The 16,571-nt window shown below is 55.9% G+C and overlaps 1 protein-coding gene across 1 annotated transcript in view; it reads left to right on the plus strand.

Moving 5' to 3' along the window:
- Positions 1-10,509: 10,509 nt before the first annotated feature.
- The window catches only part of CCDC85C (coiled-coil domain containing 85C), an 81,360-nt gene continuing 75,298 nt past the window's right edge, over positions 10,510-16,571 (plus strand). The window contains exon 1 of the mRNA XM_007455646.1: positions 10,510-11,320. Coding sequence (XP_007455708.1) covers positions 10,510-11,320 — 811 coding nt within the window. The remainder of the gene's footprint in view (positions 11,321-16,571) is intronic.

The following is a 16,571-nucleotide window of genomic DNA, read 5'->3' on the forward strand; positions in this document are numbered from 1 at the left end:
AGGCATTTGGATATCTTATCTAGCCCCTCCGGGCCTGGGCTCTTCCAAGCTGAGCCGTCCACTGCCTGCTCTGGGGCCTGGGCCTGACCCTCCCCCTGCTCCCCCCAGGAAAGGACCCGCCCTCCTGGGGAGCCCTCCTGTGCCCTGGTCTACTCTCAGCATCTAGAGGAGCATGTGCTTCCAAAGCTTCCTGAGAGGTGCAGAGCAGTTCATTTTTTTCCGTTTTATGACGACCTTGCATTTCTGAAAATGTTTAGATTCCAGCCTCATACTTTGCTGACGCTCTCTGTGGGCATAGAAGCCAGGCAGGAAATCCTTTTCCCTCAGACTTTTAAGGCAACTGATTGCTCTGTGATCTTCTAGCTTCCAGGGTTTCTAATGAGAAGTCCAATGCCAAGCTTTTTAAAAATGTATTAATTTAAAAACACATGCACAGGGGCTTCCCTGGTGGCGCAGTGGTTAAGAATCCGCCTGCCAATGCAGGGGACACGGGTTCAAGCCCTGGTCCGGGAAGATCCCACATGACGTGAAGCAGCTAAGCCCGTGAGCCACAACTACTGAGCCCGTGTGCCACAACTACTGAAGCCCGTGCGCCTAGAGCCCATGCTCCACAATGAGAGAAGCCACCGGAATCAGAAGCCCGTGCACCGCAACGAAGAGTAGCCCCCGTTCGCCGCAACTAGAGAAAGCCCGCGCGCAGCAACGAAGACCCAACACAGCCAAAAATAAAAACAAAAAACAAAACAAAACACGTGCACAGAGTTTCAAAAATCAAATATGGTTATAAAACTTAAAAGAAAAAAAACCCCAAAACAACCCCTTGCCTCATGGCTCCGCCCCTGATTCCTGCTTCCCAGAAGCAACTACTTTCGATTTTTCTGTGACTTTTCTCCACATTTGAAAACAACACACTTACACTGCTCTTGACTCTCCAGTTTAGGTAGTACCACTGCCTTTCTCTTAGGGACCAGGAAGATTTAGTCTACTCATGCGCTCACCCTCACACATGCCACCCCTTCCCCCACCCTCCTAGTATAACTGTATCGCAATTTTTTGGTTAAATCAATGTTGTTTACATATTATACTATTTAAACACTATGGCCAACAGATCCACGATATGTCCTATGACTGTATTTCCTTCCTTGCAGGACTTCTGGGTTTCCCTGGTGATTATTAGTTGCCTTCTTATTTTGACTTGCTTGGTTTTCTTTGTGCTTGTCACTATTTCACCACCAGACTCTCTGACAGAGCTCTAATGTTCCTCTCAAGACAGCCAAGGCCCCAGGGACTCCATGAGTTGTGTTCTCTTTCTTGGTCAGATCCTCCTGGAGCCCTCCCTCCCTGTTCCAATCTGCACTGACTGCTTCTAGCCCTGAAGCCCTCCCTGTCCCACTTCCCCATACCATCACTTTGGGATTCCCCATGTCCTGAATTTGGGTCGTCTCGTTTCTTTATTTAATTCCTAAGTTTAGAGAAAGAATGTCTGAGAGGTAATTTTTATTTTTTTAATCTGAACATGTCATACTCTACCCTCATACTTAATTGACCAGATACTGAAATAATTTTCCTTCAGAATCTCGAATGCATTGTTCCATAGTCTTCTAGTGTGTGGAGATACTGTAGAGAGTGGCTCCTAGGGAAACCTGCTGCCAATGAACAAGAGCTTCATCTAACCCAGCGCTTCTCAGCCTTGCCTGATGGACTCCCGTCCTCCAGATATTCTGATGGAATGGATCTGGGGTGGGGTCTGAGCGTCTGCATTTTACCAGCTTTTAGGCGATTCTAACCAGTGCCCAGAGCTGAGAACCACTGCGCTGACCCACTGGCCTTGTTCAGAGTTAGCCTGACTAGCTGCCTCTTTAGGACACTGACTTGTTTACAGGGGCTCTGAGCGCTTAGGATGCTAAGATGTGATTCTTCGTTGCAAAGCTGTGTCCCGGTATTGGGTCTTGGGGGTGCTGAGCCTGTTCTGGAGAGAAGGCTCAACTCTTAGGGTCTCAGAGTCTCAGGCTGGGCTCTGGGGCATTCCCAGGCCTTCCCCTAGCAGACCAGCACCCCACCTGCCTCATGGTGTGGCTTGTGGTTCAGGCCTACCTTTTCTTGTGCATTTGAGTATCTTTCTACCCCAGGAGGAGGCTAGGAATGATCCCATTTCCAGGTAAGATCCAGAGGCTCGGAGAGGGGCAGGACTCCCCAGGGCTACCCTGCTAGGAAATATCAAGTCAAAGACACAGATTCTAACTCCAGGGCTTTTCTACTTAACCCAGCTTCCTCCTGTACCATTCATTTATTCCACAAGCACTCACTGAGTCCCCAGGCTCTCTGCTGGGAGGGCACCAGGGAGCAGTGATGAACAAAAAGGTGAACCTGATGGTCCAGTTTTAAAGTTATTCATGTCACAGCTTCTCTGCCCAGCTGTAGGCTCAACTGGGGGCCGGGGGGAACAACTTGACTTCAGCCCAGCCTCGCCCAGAGCAGGTCACAGGAGGAATTACTGTTACTGCTGCTGCTATATCAAACAGGAGGGGCAGACAGAGAGGGCAGGGAAGGCTGGTGCAGCAGCCACATTAACAATTAAGGTCTTCACCGACTTCGTTCCACCATCAGGGCATAAAATATTCAGGCACTGGAGGAGGCTGGTCTCCGGTGTCTGCAGAGGGCAGGGCCGGGAGGGGCAGCGTTGCTGGCTGTAGATACTGGGCCAAGGGCAGCCTCCAAGGCCTGGGGTGCAAGGCATCTGGAGGCTGTAGGGGCTGGATGGGCGTGACACGGGGGTGTCTCATGCAGATGGCGCAGCTGCAGATACCCATGGAACACCACGGGGACCAGGCCCCTGAGGGCCCTGGGGAAGAGGGGGCTTTGTCCTCAAGGAAAGCGCAGCTGCGGGGAGGCAGATGAAAACCACCCATCACAGGTGGGCCCGCCTGCCTGGGCTTCACGCTTCCCAGCACAGTGATGCCGGCAGTCACAGAGATACACAGCTGGCCTCAAAGACCATGTGTCTGGGGTCTGGAACTTATCACCTGGAGTAAACCCTGCGTATCTGACAAGTAGCATAAGTCTTGTAGCATTGTATTTGTGCGTGTGTGAAAGCGTCAATTTTTTTTTTTGCGGTACGCGAGCCTCTCACTGTTGTGGCCTCTCCCGCTGCAGAGCACAGGCTCCGGAGGCGCAGGCTCAGTGGCCATGGCTCACGGGCCCAGCCGCTCCGCGGCATGTGGGATCTTCCCGGACCGGGGCACGAACCCATGTCCCCTGCATCGGCAGGCGGACTCTCAACCACTGCGCCACCAGGGAAGCCCCGAAAGCGTCAATTTGATAAAACAAACATTTCAAAGAAGTCATGGTAGGCAAGGCTGCTATACTGTTTCTTCTTTTCTTTCTCCCTTAATATACTGGGTGCCTCTAATATAAAATTTGACCTGGGTTTCTCCTGTGCTCTGAGAGCCATGAGGGTACAGACCCCAGAGAAGCTTGTGCTCCTGAGCATCAGGACCCATGTACAGGGATGTCCATGGCAGCATTGCTGGTTACAGCAAAAAAACTAGACACAAATGTCCTTCAACAGGAGAAAAGTAAAGGTAATGTATTCATGCAATGGAAATTAGATGGCAGAGTTCTCAGCTGGAGAGATTTTGCCCCCAGGGGCCATTTGGCAAGGTCTGGAGACATTTTGGGGTTTGTTTATTAATTTTTATTTTATGTTGGGGTATAGTTGATTTACAACGTTGTGTTAGTTTCAGGTGTACAGCAAAGAGGTTCAGTTATACATATACATGTATCTATTCTTTTTCAGATTCTTTTCCCATTTAGGTCATTACAGAATATGGAGTATAGTTCCCTGTGCTATAAGGTAGGTCCTTGTTGATTATCTATTTTAAATATAGAGCAGTATGTATCTGTTAACCCCAAATTCCTAATTTATCCCTCCCCCCACTCCCAGCTTTCCTCTTTGGTAACCATAAATTTGTTTTCTAAGTCTATGAGTCTGTTTCTATTTTGTAAATAAGTTCATTTGTATCATTTTGTAAGATTGGAGACATTTTTGGTTTTCACAACAATAGGGGCAGGGGTGCCACTTCCAACTAACTGGTGAAGGCCAGAGATGCTGGTAAACATTCCGCAGTGCTGAGGGACGGCCCCTGCCACCCCGACAGTAAAGACTTCTCCAGTCCAAATTGTCAACATGCTGAGGCTGAGAAACCTCTTTATACAGCCAGCCGCACAGATAACTGAACCGCAGTTACATATATCAACATAATAACACATGACTTAAAAGCTTGTTGCCAAAGAACACATGAAGTATAATACCATTCAAATAAAGTTCAAAAACATGCAAAACTAAGCAGCACATTAGAAGGGAGAAATACAGTATTGTGAAAGCACAGGAATAAGCAATGCAGCATTCAGGATCGCGCTCACCCTGGGGTCAGGTGGGCTGGCCAGGTGATCAGGAGGGGCTCCAGGGGCCGGCGAAAGTGGTGATTCCTTAAGCCGGGCAGTAGGGCTCCAGGCACCTGCTGCTCTGCAGTTTGTTGTGATAGGAAATCGTTCATAATAAGAATAGCGTTTATAAGTGCACTGAGGTGGGAGCTGGTCCTGCAAAGAGCTCCCCTGACTCAGTTTCCCCATGATTGAGCATCCCTCCCCGCCCTGCTCCTCGGGGCAATGGTCTGAGTGGATGTCAGCAGCTGAAAGGGGAGGAGGGTATTTCAGTGGCTCCAGCTGGGAAGGGAGAGACAGGGAGGAGGGATGCAGATGCTGATACCTGCCCCCTCCCCCACCATTGGTCCCTAAAGGCACCTTTCCTGCACCTCTGCCCTGGCCTCTGGCCAGCCTGGCTTTGCAGCCTCTTGCCTGTCTCCTGGCCTCAGTGGACCCTCTCTGATCCATTCTTCCCCTCACACCTCCTGTCACCTGCTATCAAACAAAAGTCTGCCAGCTTTCTCTTTGCTCTATACTCTTCTGTGGTTCCCACTGCCCTCAGGTTAACCTTGAGGCTTTTGCCTGTGACATCAGCAGTTCTAGGCAACCATCCTATGCATCACTGACTTCCTGATCCCCAGAACAGGGCCTGACCACTGGGTAATGGTGTGAGTGAACGAGCCCACCCTCCCCGCAGGCCGCTGAGTGCTGCCCTCCAGGGGGTTGACATCCCCACAAACTTGCCTACTGGTGGCCCCAGCATCAGTGCAGTTTCCCCACCTAAAAATGTGGGAGTTGAGACACTTCATCACTAAACCGCATATTCCATGCTGCGCCCATCCCTGAAGGAAGCTGGTGGCAGCCCAGGGCCATAGCCGGCATCCTTTGTAGCCCCGTTTGCCAGGGGCAAGCACTAGGCTTCCTGGACAGCCCTTGTTTCAATGTACCTCAGGGTTTGCATCTGGAAAATGGGTGCAATTTCAATGTACATTATGGGAAGACTGTCCTGATCCAGAGGGTGGGGAGAACGCACAGGGAAGGGAGGCACGTGCATCTCTCCAGAGCTGGGCAAGAGCCCTGCTAGCTGCTTGGCCCTTGTGGAGGAAGGCTCATATGAGAAAACTGTGGCTCAGAGAGGTTAAGGAACTGGCCTAGGGTCACCAGCAAGTTGGTGAGAGAGGAGCTGTGAGATGGAGCTAACAACATGCAGTGATTGATCTGTCAGCAGGAGGAGCTGGAAAGCTCTTCCCAGTGGTCCATCCAGAGGCTCGGGGAGTCTCTCTGGCTTGGTGACATTGTGGAAGGCTGAAGTAGGAGGAAGCTGGGTGATGGACATGGTCTGGGCACAGTGTAGCCCTCCACATTGGAGAACCAGAGTCACAGTGAAAGGGATGTCACAGAGTAATTGCAGTACAGGAGGCTGTAGTCTATGGGGTAAGGTGCACTCTTGGGCCGAGATGGTCATGGGTTTCAATCCCAGCTCATTCACTTGCTTGTTATGTGACTTTGGACAAGTGACTTAACCTATGAGCCTCAGTTTGCCCCTTTGAAAAATGGGGATAGAGGCTCCTAACTCACAGATTGCAGCGAGGGCTCAATGAGACAATCCTTGTAAAGCCTTAGCACAGTGCTGGGTAGATACATAAAAAGTGCTCAACTGCGAGTTCCCTGGTGGCCTAGTGGTTAGGATTCTGGGCTTTCACTGCTGTGGCCCTGGGGTTCAATCCCTGGTCGGGGAACTGAGATCCCGCAAGTCACGTGGCAAAAAAAAAAGAAGTGCTCAACCAACACTATCCTTTATTAATAATAATTACAGTTGCTTTTCCATGAGCCCTGATTTTTCATCATAGCCCCTCAGCTGTGCATGGTGACTTCCCCTGTTCAGGATCCTCCCTGAGGTGGGGTGCAGGGAAGAAACCCCAGAGCCCAGCCCCAGACCTGGTCAGCTGCCACTAACTTGCTGACCTGCAGAAATAGTCAGCCACCACACAAACCTCCACTGGCCACACCAGAGTCCTTGAGCATCCACCAGCCTCTGAACACTGCCCGTAAGTTCACACACAGTGGTCTGAGCTTCGTGGAGACAAACAACCCAGCCAACAGGAAACCACGTTAAATCCTGAAGAGCTAATGACACCACCATTCTGATCATCACGTGAGGGCTGGTTTAGAATCCTGGCACCCACTGGGTGCTGGGTAAGTGGTAGGAGGTGGTAGTTATTATTATTGCTGTTGTTCCTGCTGTTAACTATCAGAGCCCCAGGGAGGGGGCCACACTTCCCCTGTGACTATTCCCCGCTCTTCTCTGCCTCTCCTGTATGTTCGGGCAATAAGGCATGGTTGTGTCTACACACACCCCTCACCATTGCTCACCTCTAGGCCTTGGCTTTGCTGTTCCCTCCACCTGGATTATCCCAGCCCTCACCTTCCCCATCTACAATCTGATAAACTCCTACTCACTCTGCAAGATTCACCGGGGGGTCACCTCCTCCAGGAAGCTGATCCCACTGCCTTAGGATGCTTCCACAATGATGTGTTTTGCCCCACTCTTCTGTGGTACTTACAACGCGTGCACAATGCATATGGGATTGCACATACACATATGAATTTATGCATAAATACTTAACCAATTATGCTTGTGTGTTCAGGAAATCAGTGAATGAAAGTGACCTTGGGCAAGTCATTCACCTTCTGGGGCTCAGTTTCCTCATCTTCAAAATGAGGGGCTCAGACTCAATTGGTCACGTACTGAAGGGTCACACATTCACTCAGCAAACAGCAAATAATGGCTGCTCTGAGGTCTCTGTTCAGGGCCCCAGCCACAGAGGAGATAAGAAAGCCCCATCCTCTCCCAGTGAGGAGACAGTCTGCTTACTGCCAGTGTGCTCTCACCATTTCCCAGGTTCACAGACACTGCGACTGGGAATTATTTTGTCTACTATGTATTAGTGTACTGGCTCTCAAAAACATTTGTGTGGCTTTAAATGGACACACACAGCCCTGGAGATTCAGAAGAAAAAAAATTGGGGAGTGGTGGTACATCTTTATTTTTTAAAAGACCCACAACTACTTTTACTGGGCATCTAGAGAATTACTGTATTAGAGGTCCATGATTTGGTTTTACGGATTTCATGACAAAGCAGAGCTAAAACAGCAAAGACACTTGACATTTCAGATCCTGGCTTGGGGTACAGGGTCTGTTGGATGGTGAGTGTTCGAGGGGGCTTGGCACCTCTTGCAGGACCCTTAGGGAGGGGGCTCTGGCTTAGATGGTTCCCCTTGCTTCAGGACCCTTTTTTAGCTCTGGACCCTCTCAATCTCCTGCTGTCTATCCTGCTCTGCCCCAGCCTGTCCAGCCATGGTGCGGAGAGCAAAGACTGTCCCACCCAGGAGCCTCATCTCTAGCACCTTGTCTTTGCTGCACCAGGGGGATGTTAGGGATGCTCTCCTGAGTCTTGGTGAGGGGGACCCATGGTCCCACAGTCTGTAGACGATGCAAGCAAGCCCCGTCTAGATGGAGGCTTTTTTTTTTTTTCTCTTGGAGAGTTCAGCTGAAGCTGCCAGCTCTGCAGGATCAGAGGGCAGAGGTGCAGGCCATGGGAACCACCTGGGGCCACATACAAAGTTGGGGTGGCGGTTCCCACAAGCAGTGTTAACCATCTCAGCAACTTCTCTAGTGAGCCCATGTGTCCTATGCTCACCCCTCACTCTCCCAGCTCAGGCTTTGTTCTGGGGAGAGCCTCCAGTGAGCTATTTAATCTGGTTGGCCTTTTGGGGTAAGAAAGACCTGTACCCTTCCCAAGTGGGAGCTGGAACCCTTTCTCTCCTCAAACTCAAACTCAGATGCCCTGGGCTGGGTCCTCGAAGCACAGTGCCCCAGTGGGGATGGTGACCCCCAGCAGGCTCCCCTGCCTGGGGGAACCTCAGCTACCCTGGGGCTTGACCCTCAAAGCTATGCTCTGCCTGGCACATCCTCTCCCTGAACATCTATATGGAGAGAGGGGGAGAAGGGTGGGGAATGAGGTCCTGAATCTGGACCTCTCTGCAACGCCCCCCACCCCCGTCCCTTCTCCACACATGGGCCAGAGTGAGCCTCTTAAAAGGCAAATCAGGGCATATTGCATCCCGCTAACCCCCCACTGCTTTCCCAGCTGCCTTAGAATCATGAGTGATCTGTGGCCCCTCTGACCTCATCTCTCACTCTTCTTCCTGAGCCCCCTCCCAGCCCCACTGGCCTTCTTTGAAAAGGCCACTAACAGGCCAACCCTAGGGCCTCTGCACTAGCTGTTCCCTTCACCTGGAGTGCCCTTCCCCCTTATCTTTGTCTTTCTTGTCACTCAGATATCAGCTTAGACGCACCTCCTCAGAGGTCCTCCCTGACCACGGGATCTAAAGTAACTGATAATCACTTTCTGTGACAGCAGCTTGTCTTGATCCCCCGCACAGCACTTACTCCAGACTCATAGCTATATCTAGTTTGTTTATTATCTTCTCTCCTCCCCTCCCCGCAGGGTGCAAAGTACCACCCCCAGAGGGCAGTGGCCTCCGCCGTTGTCCCCTACAGAATCCCACAGTGGTCTAGAAGAGGCCTGGCTTACAGTAGGGGCTGTACACAGTTGTCCAATGAATGGCTTAACAGCTGTAAATGGGGACATCAGCTGGGGCGCGGGCGCGCGCGCCAGGCCGTGGCGCTCACGGTCGAGTGCGCGGATTTTATCTCGTTGCGGGTCCCGGGGGAGGGACGCCCACCTCTGGCCGGCTGGCAGCAGACGCGCAGTAAATGCACTTCAGGGACGCGAGGACAAACGAGACGGACTCACACAGCCAGTGGGAGGACCCGGGTGCCGGGCCAGGCTGCGGTGGGGAAGGCTTTTCGCCGCCGACTCGGCGCCCCCACAGTTAAGACCCCAGTGGGAGACCATCCTCCACCTTCCCCAGTGGTCTCCACGTCGTGAATCACAGATTCTCTCCCGAATTCCGGGACGAGCGGTCGGGTTGGCGGGGGAACGGTGCGTGTCCCCGGCGCCCTCGCCCCCTCCTGGCAAGGAAGAGGGTACGGACCGTGCTCCGGGACGGTTGGCGAGGCCAGGGCCTTCCCGGTGCGCAACCCGGGGCTGGAATGGAACGCCGCAACCTCGGCGCGCTCCGGCAGGGGACGGGGGTGGAAATGGGGGCGGAGGAGCCGAGGGCAGGGAAGGGGACAAAGAGCCGCTCTGCCGCCGGGGAGAGCGACCCCCGTATCAGAGTCCTATTGTCCGTCGTATCTCACACTAAGCTGGACTCTGGTGCCCCCGGGAGGGAGAAGGGGAGCTGTCCTTCGGATCTTGGGTATTTGTTTATTTGGGGCGGGGGAGGCCGGGCGGGGCACGCGGGCCCAGGAAGGGGCTGGGCGACCATTTCCGCGCGTCTCCTTTAAGGGAAGCCCTGCCCTACCTTTCCCACCTTCCCCCTCCTTGCAGCCGTACCTGCATTTTAAAAGCGCCCTGTAGCCCTGGGATTGGCCGAGGCCGCGTCCTCCCGGCGCAGAAACTTGAACCGCCAGTGGACTGTACCATCTCCACGGCGTCCCCCGCTTGCGCCCCGCCCCTCCCGCACACCCCCGGAGAGGCCCAATTGGACGGGCGTGGGGGCGGGACCACGGCTCGAGCGCGCCTGTGGCAGGGCCCCGGGCGGGCGGGCGCACGGCGCGGGGGGACGTGGGGGCCGGCCGTGCCTCGCCCGCTCCCATCCCCGGAGGCGGGGCCGGGCCGCGGCGCCCCGCCCCTCCCCGCCCGGAATGGGCGGGGCGGCTGGGGCTCCGGAGCTGGGCCGGGGGCGGGCCTCCGCTTGCTTCGCCTAAGCCCGGAGAGAACCCGGCACTGCAGCCGCCGACGCAGCAGTGGTCCCAGCTCGCTGAACCTCGAGCCACGCGGGTTCCCGGGCGGCCCGGGAGGGCGCTGCGTGAGGGCGCGCGAGGCGGCGCGGGGCAGGCCGCACAAGCCCCTGGTCGCCCCCCGCCCGCGGGCGGACCGGCCCAGCGCAGCCCCGGCACGGGGAGCGCCGGCCGGGCGAGGGCGCGGGCGATGCCGCGGTGACGGCCCCGCCATGGCGAAGCCCCCGGCGGCGGCGGCGGCGGCGGCGGCGTCGTCGGAGGAGCTGAGCCAGGTGTCGGACGAGGAGCTGCTGCGCTGGAGCAAGGAGGAGCTGGCACGGCGGCTGCGGCGCGCCGAGGGCGAGAAGGTGGGCCTCATGCTGGAGCACGGCGGCCTGATGCGCGACGTGAACCGGCGGCTGCAGCAGCACCTGCTGGAGATCCGCGGCCTCAAGGACGTGAACCAGCGGCTGCAGGACGACAACCAGGAGCTGCGCGAGCTCTGCTGCTTCCTCGACGACGACCGGCAGAAGGGGCGCAAGCTGGCGCGCGAGTGGCAGCGCTTCGGGCGCCACGCGGCCGGCGCCGTGTGGCACGAGGTGGCCCGCTCGCAGCAGAAGCTGCGCGAGCTCGAGGCGCGCCAGGAGGCCCTGCTGCGTGAGAACCTGGAGCTCAAGGAGCTGGTGCTGCTGCTGGACGAGGAGCGCGCGGCGCTGGCGGGGGGCGCGGGCGGCGGCGGCGGCGGCGGCGGCGGCGGTGGTGGTGGTGGCGCCGGCTCCCGTAGCTCCATCGACAGCCAGGCCAGCCTGAGCGGGCCGCTGGCGGGCGGCGCGGCCGGAGCGGGGACCCGCGACGTGGGCGACGGCAGCAGCACGTCGAGCGCCGGCAGCGGCGGCAGCCCCGACCACCACCACCACGTCCCGCCCCCGCTGCTGCCCCCCGGGCCGCACAAGGCCCCGGACGGCAAGGCTGTCGCAACGCGCAGGTCCCTGGACGACCTGTCGGCGCCACCGCACCACCGAAGCATCCCCAACGGCCTGCACGGTAAGGACGGCACCTGCCTGGCGGCGCGGGTCTCGGGCCCAGAGTCCCTTCCCCCGCGGGCGGCCGCCACTCCAGACCCCTCCACCAGCTGGCATCCAGAGAGATCCCGAGCCCACCCGCAGTGGGGCTTTGGGTGGTGATTTTCTGGTTAAGTGATGGAGGCGTGTCCCTGCCCCTCTGAATACAAAGCGGGCCGAGGACCGCCAGACCCCAGAAAAGTTTCTCTCCTGCGGATTTTATCAGTATCAGAGTCTGGCACTGTAGGGCTGGCCGGAGGCACTGCATCCCTGCCTGGAAACCGTTGTCCGGGAGCGGGAAGTTTTTAATGGAAAAGAAAGAAAGGCCCTTTGAGGAAAAGTGAAATTCCCTCTCTTATCTGGAGCAACAGGCAGCCCCATACCTAAGCAGTGTTCACCTGTGTGCTGGGGCTGGAATTCCACCTGACCTTCTCCCTGCTGCCTGACCGCTGGGAAGGATCACAGGCAGGTGGGCCAGAGTACCCGGGGCTAAGAGCCTTCCTCGGTTGTTGTTAGTCCTGCCTTTCTCAGGGCTCAGGGACCTTTCTCAACCCAGGCTCTAAAACTTTCCAGAGGAATACGGGCTTGGAATGAATCCTGGCTTTTTGTCTCTGCAGGCCTCGGTTTCCTTATCTGTAGAATGGAGCCGATAATCCCTACCTCCTGGATTTGAGGTGGAGATAAAAGCCTCTGAAGGGTTTGTAAACTGTTGGTCACCTTACAGGAAGTGCCACAGTCATCTGCGGTGGCCAGGGTGTGGGTGGGAGGACCTTTGGCCTCAGGAAAGCTCAGCTACTGTCTTCCACGCCTGTGTGACTGTCGGGCCCAAGGCAGAGGGCTCTGTAGGAGCGGAGCAGCCGGCCCCCATCCCCAGCCCTCTGATCAGTGGTTCTTCCTGCTGCCTGTCTCCTCTCCCACCTCCCTGTCCTTCCACATTTTTAGTGGCTTGGCTCCTACTTCTGGTGGCAGTTGCTGCTGCCTGAACTATTTGCCTGAAGGTGGAGATTAAACAGCCCTTTCTGGTTCTCCTTAAAGGCTTTCCTAGTTCAGAGAAAGTGTATCTAGGCTTTAAGTGACTGTTCTTCTCCAGAGTGACAGCCTGGAGGGGGGGTGGGGTGCGGACAGGGCGCTCTCTCTTTGGTTTTGTGGCCAAGTGGCCTCTGCAGGTGCCTTGGGGGGGTGGCGGGCTGGGGTGGGAACTGGACCCCAGGAGGTGGGGTGATAGCCCAGCACGGTTTTTCCTTCGTTTACCTTTCCCAGCCTGTGAGTTCAGGGCAGGACTAGGTTTAGAGGGATATTTTGTTACTGATTAGCAATCTAAGGCTACAACTTGGGTTTCTCTCGGTAACTCTGTATCCACCCCACCTCCCACCAGCAGTCTCCTTAAGGCCAGTGGGAGTAGCTCAGCGTTAGGCAGTTTAATATGTTAAGGTTGCACCATCTGGGAAGTGAGGAGTCCCAGGCCCAGCCTCTCCGGCCTCGGCTTCTTGGGGGTCTTGGGAGGGTCAGATTTCTGGGCCTCGGTTTGCCCGAGTGCAGTACGAGGCGGGGGGTTGCTGCAGTCCTGCCTGTGGCTAGGAAATGAAATGTTTCTGGTTTTCAGCTGCGTCATTAATGACACTTGGCGAGGGCGATTCTCAGCAGGGCACTGAAGCGCCGGAGTGTCAGAGCATATTTGCTGAGAAGTTCTGTCATGTTTTGGACAAGGAGACGCGGACCCCGTCTGGCTCAGCGTTTTGCTGCCTCAGTGAACGGAGCAGGAGTGAGGTTCCCACCCCACTGGGGGAGGGCGGGACGGGTGGAGCTGTAGGGTTTCCTGCAGAACCCATGCTGCCACCAGTGCCATGCACACTCGGAACAGGACTGCCACAGATTTTGTGGTGGCAAAGCTTTGTGTTGGGGTGACATAAACATTCAGCATTATTATCATGAATTTCAGTTACAGGTGGGATCGCTGTCGTTTAGTATTGTCTCATAAAGTCAGGCGTGGCCTTGAGTTCTCCCAACAATATGAGTAGGATGCCTGGAAACAAGGAAAGGCCCATCTCTTAGAAACCACTTTTCTATACTCGGACCTGTAGTTTTGAGCGGAGAGCGAGCCAGAGATGAGGCAGGTAACAGGCCTCAGTCTGGGTGGTGGCAAAAGGAGTCAGGTACCGGGCTTGTGCCTCGGGCCCTTATCCCCGTATTACAGCCAAGTAAGTGGAGGCTCAGAGAGGTTCTGAGTGTTTCCTGGGAAAGCAACTGAGATTCAGATGTCTCAGTCCCAGTTGCCTGGGTGGTGCCCTGGGGGTCCTCTACTGCCCAGACCGTGGGCTGGCTTGCGTCTCCGGCAGCCCGCTGTCATTGTGGCCGATAATATTCATCAGCAGACACTGCTGACTCCCTATTCTTGGTTCCTGACCCAAGTTTGCCCTCCTTCTCCTGTCCTGGGAAGTGTCACTTCCTTATCGGTGACCACTGAGCAGATGGCTGATAACCCCGTTACCCAGAGGGCTCAGACTGTCTCGTGTTCAAGTCTACACTCTTCCCTCTTCTCTTTGGCCAGTTACTTAACTGCCCTGAGCCCCTTTCTGCTCTTCTGTAGAGTGGGGCAAAACCCAAAGTGCCCCCTTTATCCCTACACACAGTGGGCCTCGACAGTTGTCAGAATCCTTGCCGTGCATACTCCTTCCAAGGCTCCTCATGAAAAAGAGAGGGACCTGTTGGGGGTTTGCCAGATAGACATCGGTGTTGTCTTTGAAACTCTGCTGTTTAGACAGACAGCTCGCTTGAATGTCTGCGGCTGAGCCGGTGTCTGGTGGCACTTGCGGATGTGCTGGGGAGCAGTGGCCCTGTAGTCCTCTCTCTCGGAAGCTGCAGGGTACCTGCAGCCCTTCTGGATGCCGTAAGGGCCCTAAGCAGCTGTGGTGGGTGGTGGCCCATCGGTATTCCAGGCCGTCCCTGGCTGGGGCTGGGACTGGTGGGCCTGTGAATGGGGATGAAAATAGGCCTTTCTCTGGGTTGTTTTGTTTTGTTTTGTTTTGATAGAGGTCTGGGCTGGGCTGACTGAAGTCTGGACTGGGATGCTCTTTACTCTAATCCGGTGGGGCAAACTGAGGCAGGCGAACCCCAAACATCAGAAGGTCAGGTTTGCCACTTTGAACCGATGCAATTTCCAAACAAAAGTATTTTCAACAATTCTCCCCTCCCCCTCCCCATCCTGGGTGTCCCACCTCTTTCTCCCTTCCCCCCCCACGCCCCCATTCACATCTGTCCCAGTCCCCCCATCACACCACGGGGTCCACTCCCCTTTAGCTAACCCACAGAAACCGGGGCCTCCAGCAGCCTTTGTGTGGGCCCTGTTTACTTTTAAAAGTTTGGATTAAAAATTTGAGCTTCTCAAAATAAGATGGGTTTGTCCTCCTGCTTGTGTTTTTGTTGGTTTAAAGGGAGGATGGAGCGAGGGTGGTCTGGGCCTCTGGCCCTGAATAGGTCTTTTATGAGGGGCCTCCCAGCTCAGCAGCTCCTGGGCAGGATGCTAATAAGGCAGCTTTTCCTAAACCCAGTCAGGCCTGGGGGCAAAGGTCACTAAAGACAATGGGGCAGGTTGAATAAGCTTTTCCCCCTCCCTCCGCATCCTGACCCTGGCCATCCGTCACTGGCCTTGGGGTACTGGCCTTGGGGTACGGAGCCCCCAGGGCCACATACCAAAGGGGGCTGGTGGTAAGGAGCTCACTGGCCTGTAACCCAGGGTGGGACCAGGGTGTGCCCAGCACTTCACAGTTTACCACAGAGGGTGTCCCAGTCCCAGCTCCATTCTGTTCAGAGCTCCCAAATGGTCCCATATCGCAGGTGGGGAAACTGAGGCATGGAGCGGTATGGTGACTTGCTCCCAGTCCCGTGGGCTGGCTGGGGGGCCTGGGATCAGTCTGGGGAATCGGTCTTGGCCTCCGGTGTCAGTCTGGGCCTGCCGCCCTGTGCCTGCTGCCCCTCTGGACCGGGACAGCCTGAGACTCCCATGGGAGACCCCCGCCAACAGTGGAAGGCTGTCCGGAGCTTGGTCCTGGGCAGGTTCCCCTGTAGATGGACCCAGGCAGGATGGGGCAGGAGCTCCAGGGGCTGGACCTGTGTAGCAAAGGTGTGGCACCTGTTCTCAGTCCAGACCCAGAGGTTCAGTCATGCTGTCCTGCTTCCTGGCATGACGGTTCACAGTTCCGGACATCAGTGGGATGGGGAAAGCGCAGGCTTCCGCGCACGGAGTCCCTCCTCACTTATATTTTTCATTCCCTCGCTTCCCTGCCAGGCTGGTTTCCCTCTGCCGTTGTGGCCCCAGCAGACCCCTTACCCATGGCCTGAGCTCTGAGTTCTTAGGACACACACTTGGTTTCGTATCGTTCCCGGGGCAGCGCGATTAGCAAGGAAATCCTCTGCTGCTCATCATCTGTGTTTTGCACCCACGGGGATTTTCTGTGCCGTGTTTGTCCTTGTCATCAGCACAAGGAATTGGAAGCCTACGACCCTGCTCGAGTTCCAGGACCCCTGTGGACCTCTGTTTTCTCATCTGCAAAGTGGGAAGCTGTTGCCTGCCTTTGGGTTGAGGGAGGAGGGAGTGTGGTGATGTGTGTAAACTGTGCAGCGCGTGTGAGGTGGCAGCTTACTGCACCTCGAAGCCTCATCTGTGTCTCGAGGATGATACTACTCTGGTCCTAGAACTGAGCCTTAAAGGATGGGTTCAGTGACCCTCCACTGTCACCTGGACCCTGCAGACTTGCCTCCTCGGGGTGGGGATGGGGGACCCCCTGACACATGCTCGTGAGGGGGGCCCTTGTGCCCACCCCGTGTCAGAGCCAAATGAGTTGTTGTCTAGTTGCACAGAAAGGGGGTGGCATTCCAGCAGCAGCAGCAGGTCTGCAGGTGGATCTGGGCCGTGGGTGCCGAGAGCCCAGGGCCTGCGAGGTGTTCTCATGACGCGTGGGGGAGGCCCGGGGCCTGGAAGCCTCCTCATGGGAACAGAAAGAACCAGAACATTGAGCCGGGGGAAGAAAAGCTTTGGGGGTGGGGAGCTGCTGCTGGGCGGGGAGAGCTGTCAGCCCAGCAGCGTCAGTGCTGTGTGTAGCCCCTCAGGGTGGACCCCCAAAGTTCCAGCGATTCGGATTTCAGCCCTCACAGACAAGAGCGGTCCAGGTGGACTAAGTTGCATCTGGAGGTGGGGAGCTCCCTGTCGGGGGAGGCATGCAAGCACAGGGCATTCC

This window comes from Lipotes vexillifer, unplaced genomic scaffold (assembly GCF_000442215.2).
Source record: "Lipotes vexillifer unplaced genomic scaffold, Lipotes_vexillifer_v1.1 scaffold584, whole genome shotgun sequence".
NCBI lineage: Eukaryota > Metazoa > Chordata > Mammalia > Artiodactyla > Lipotidae > Lipotes > Lipotes vexillifer.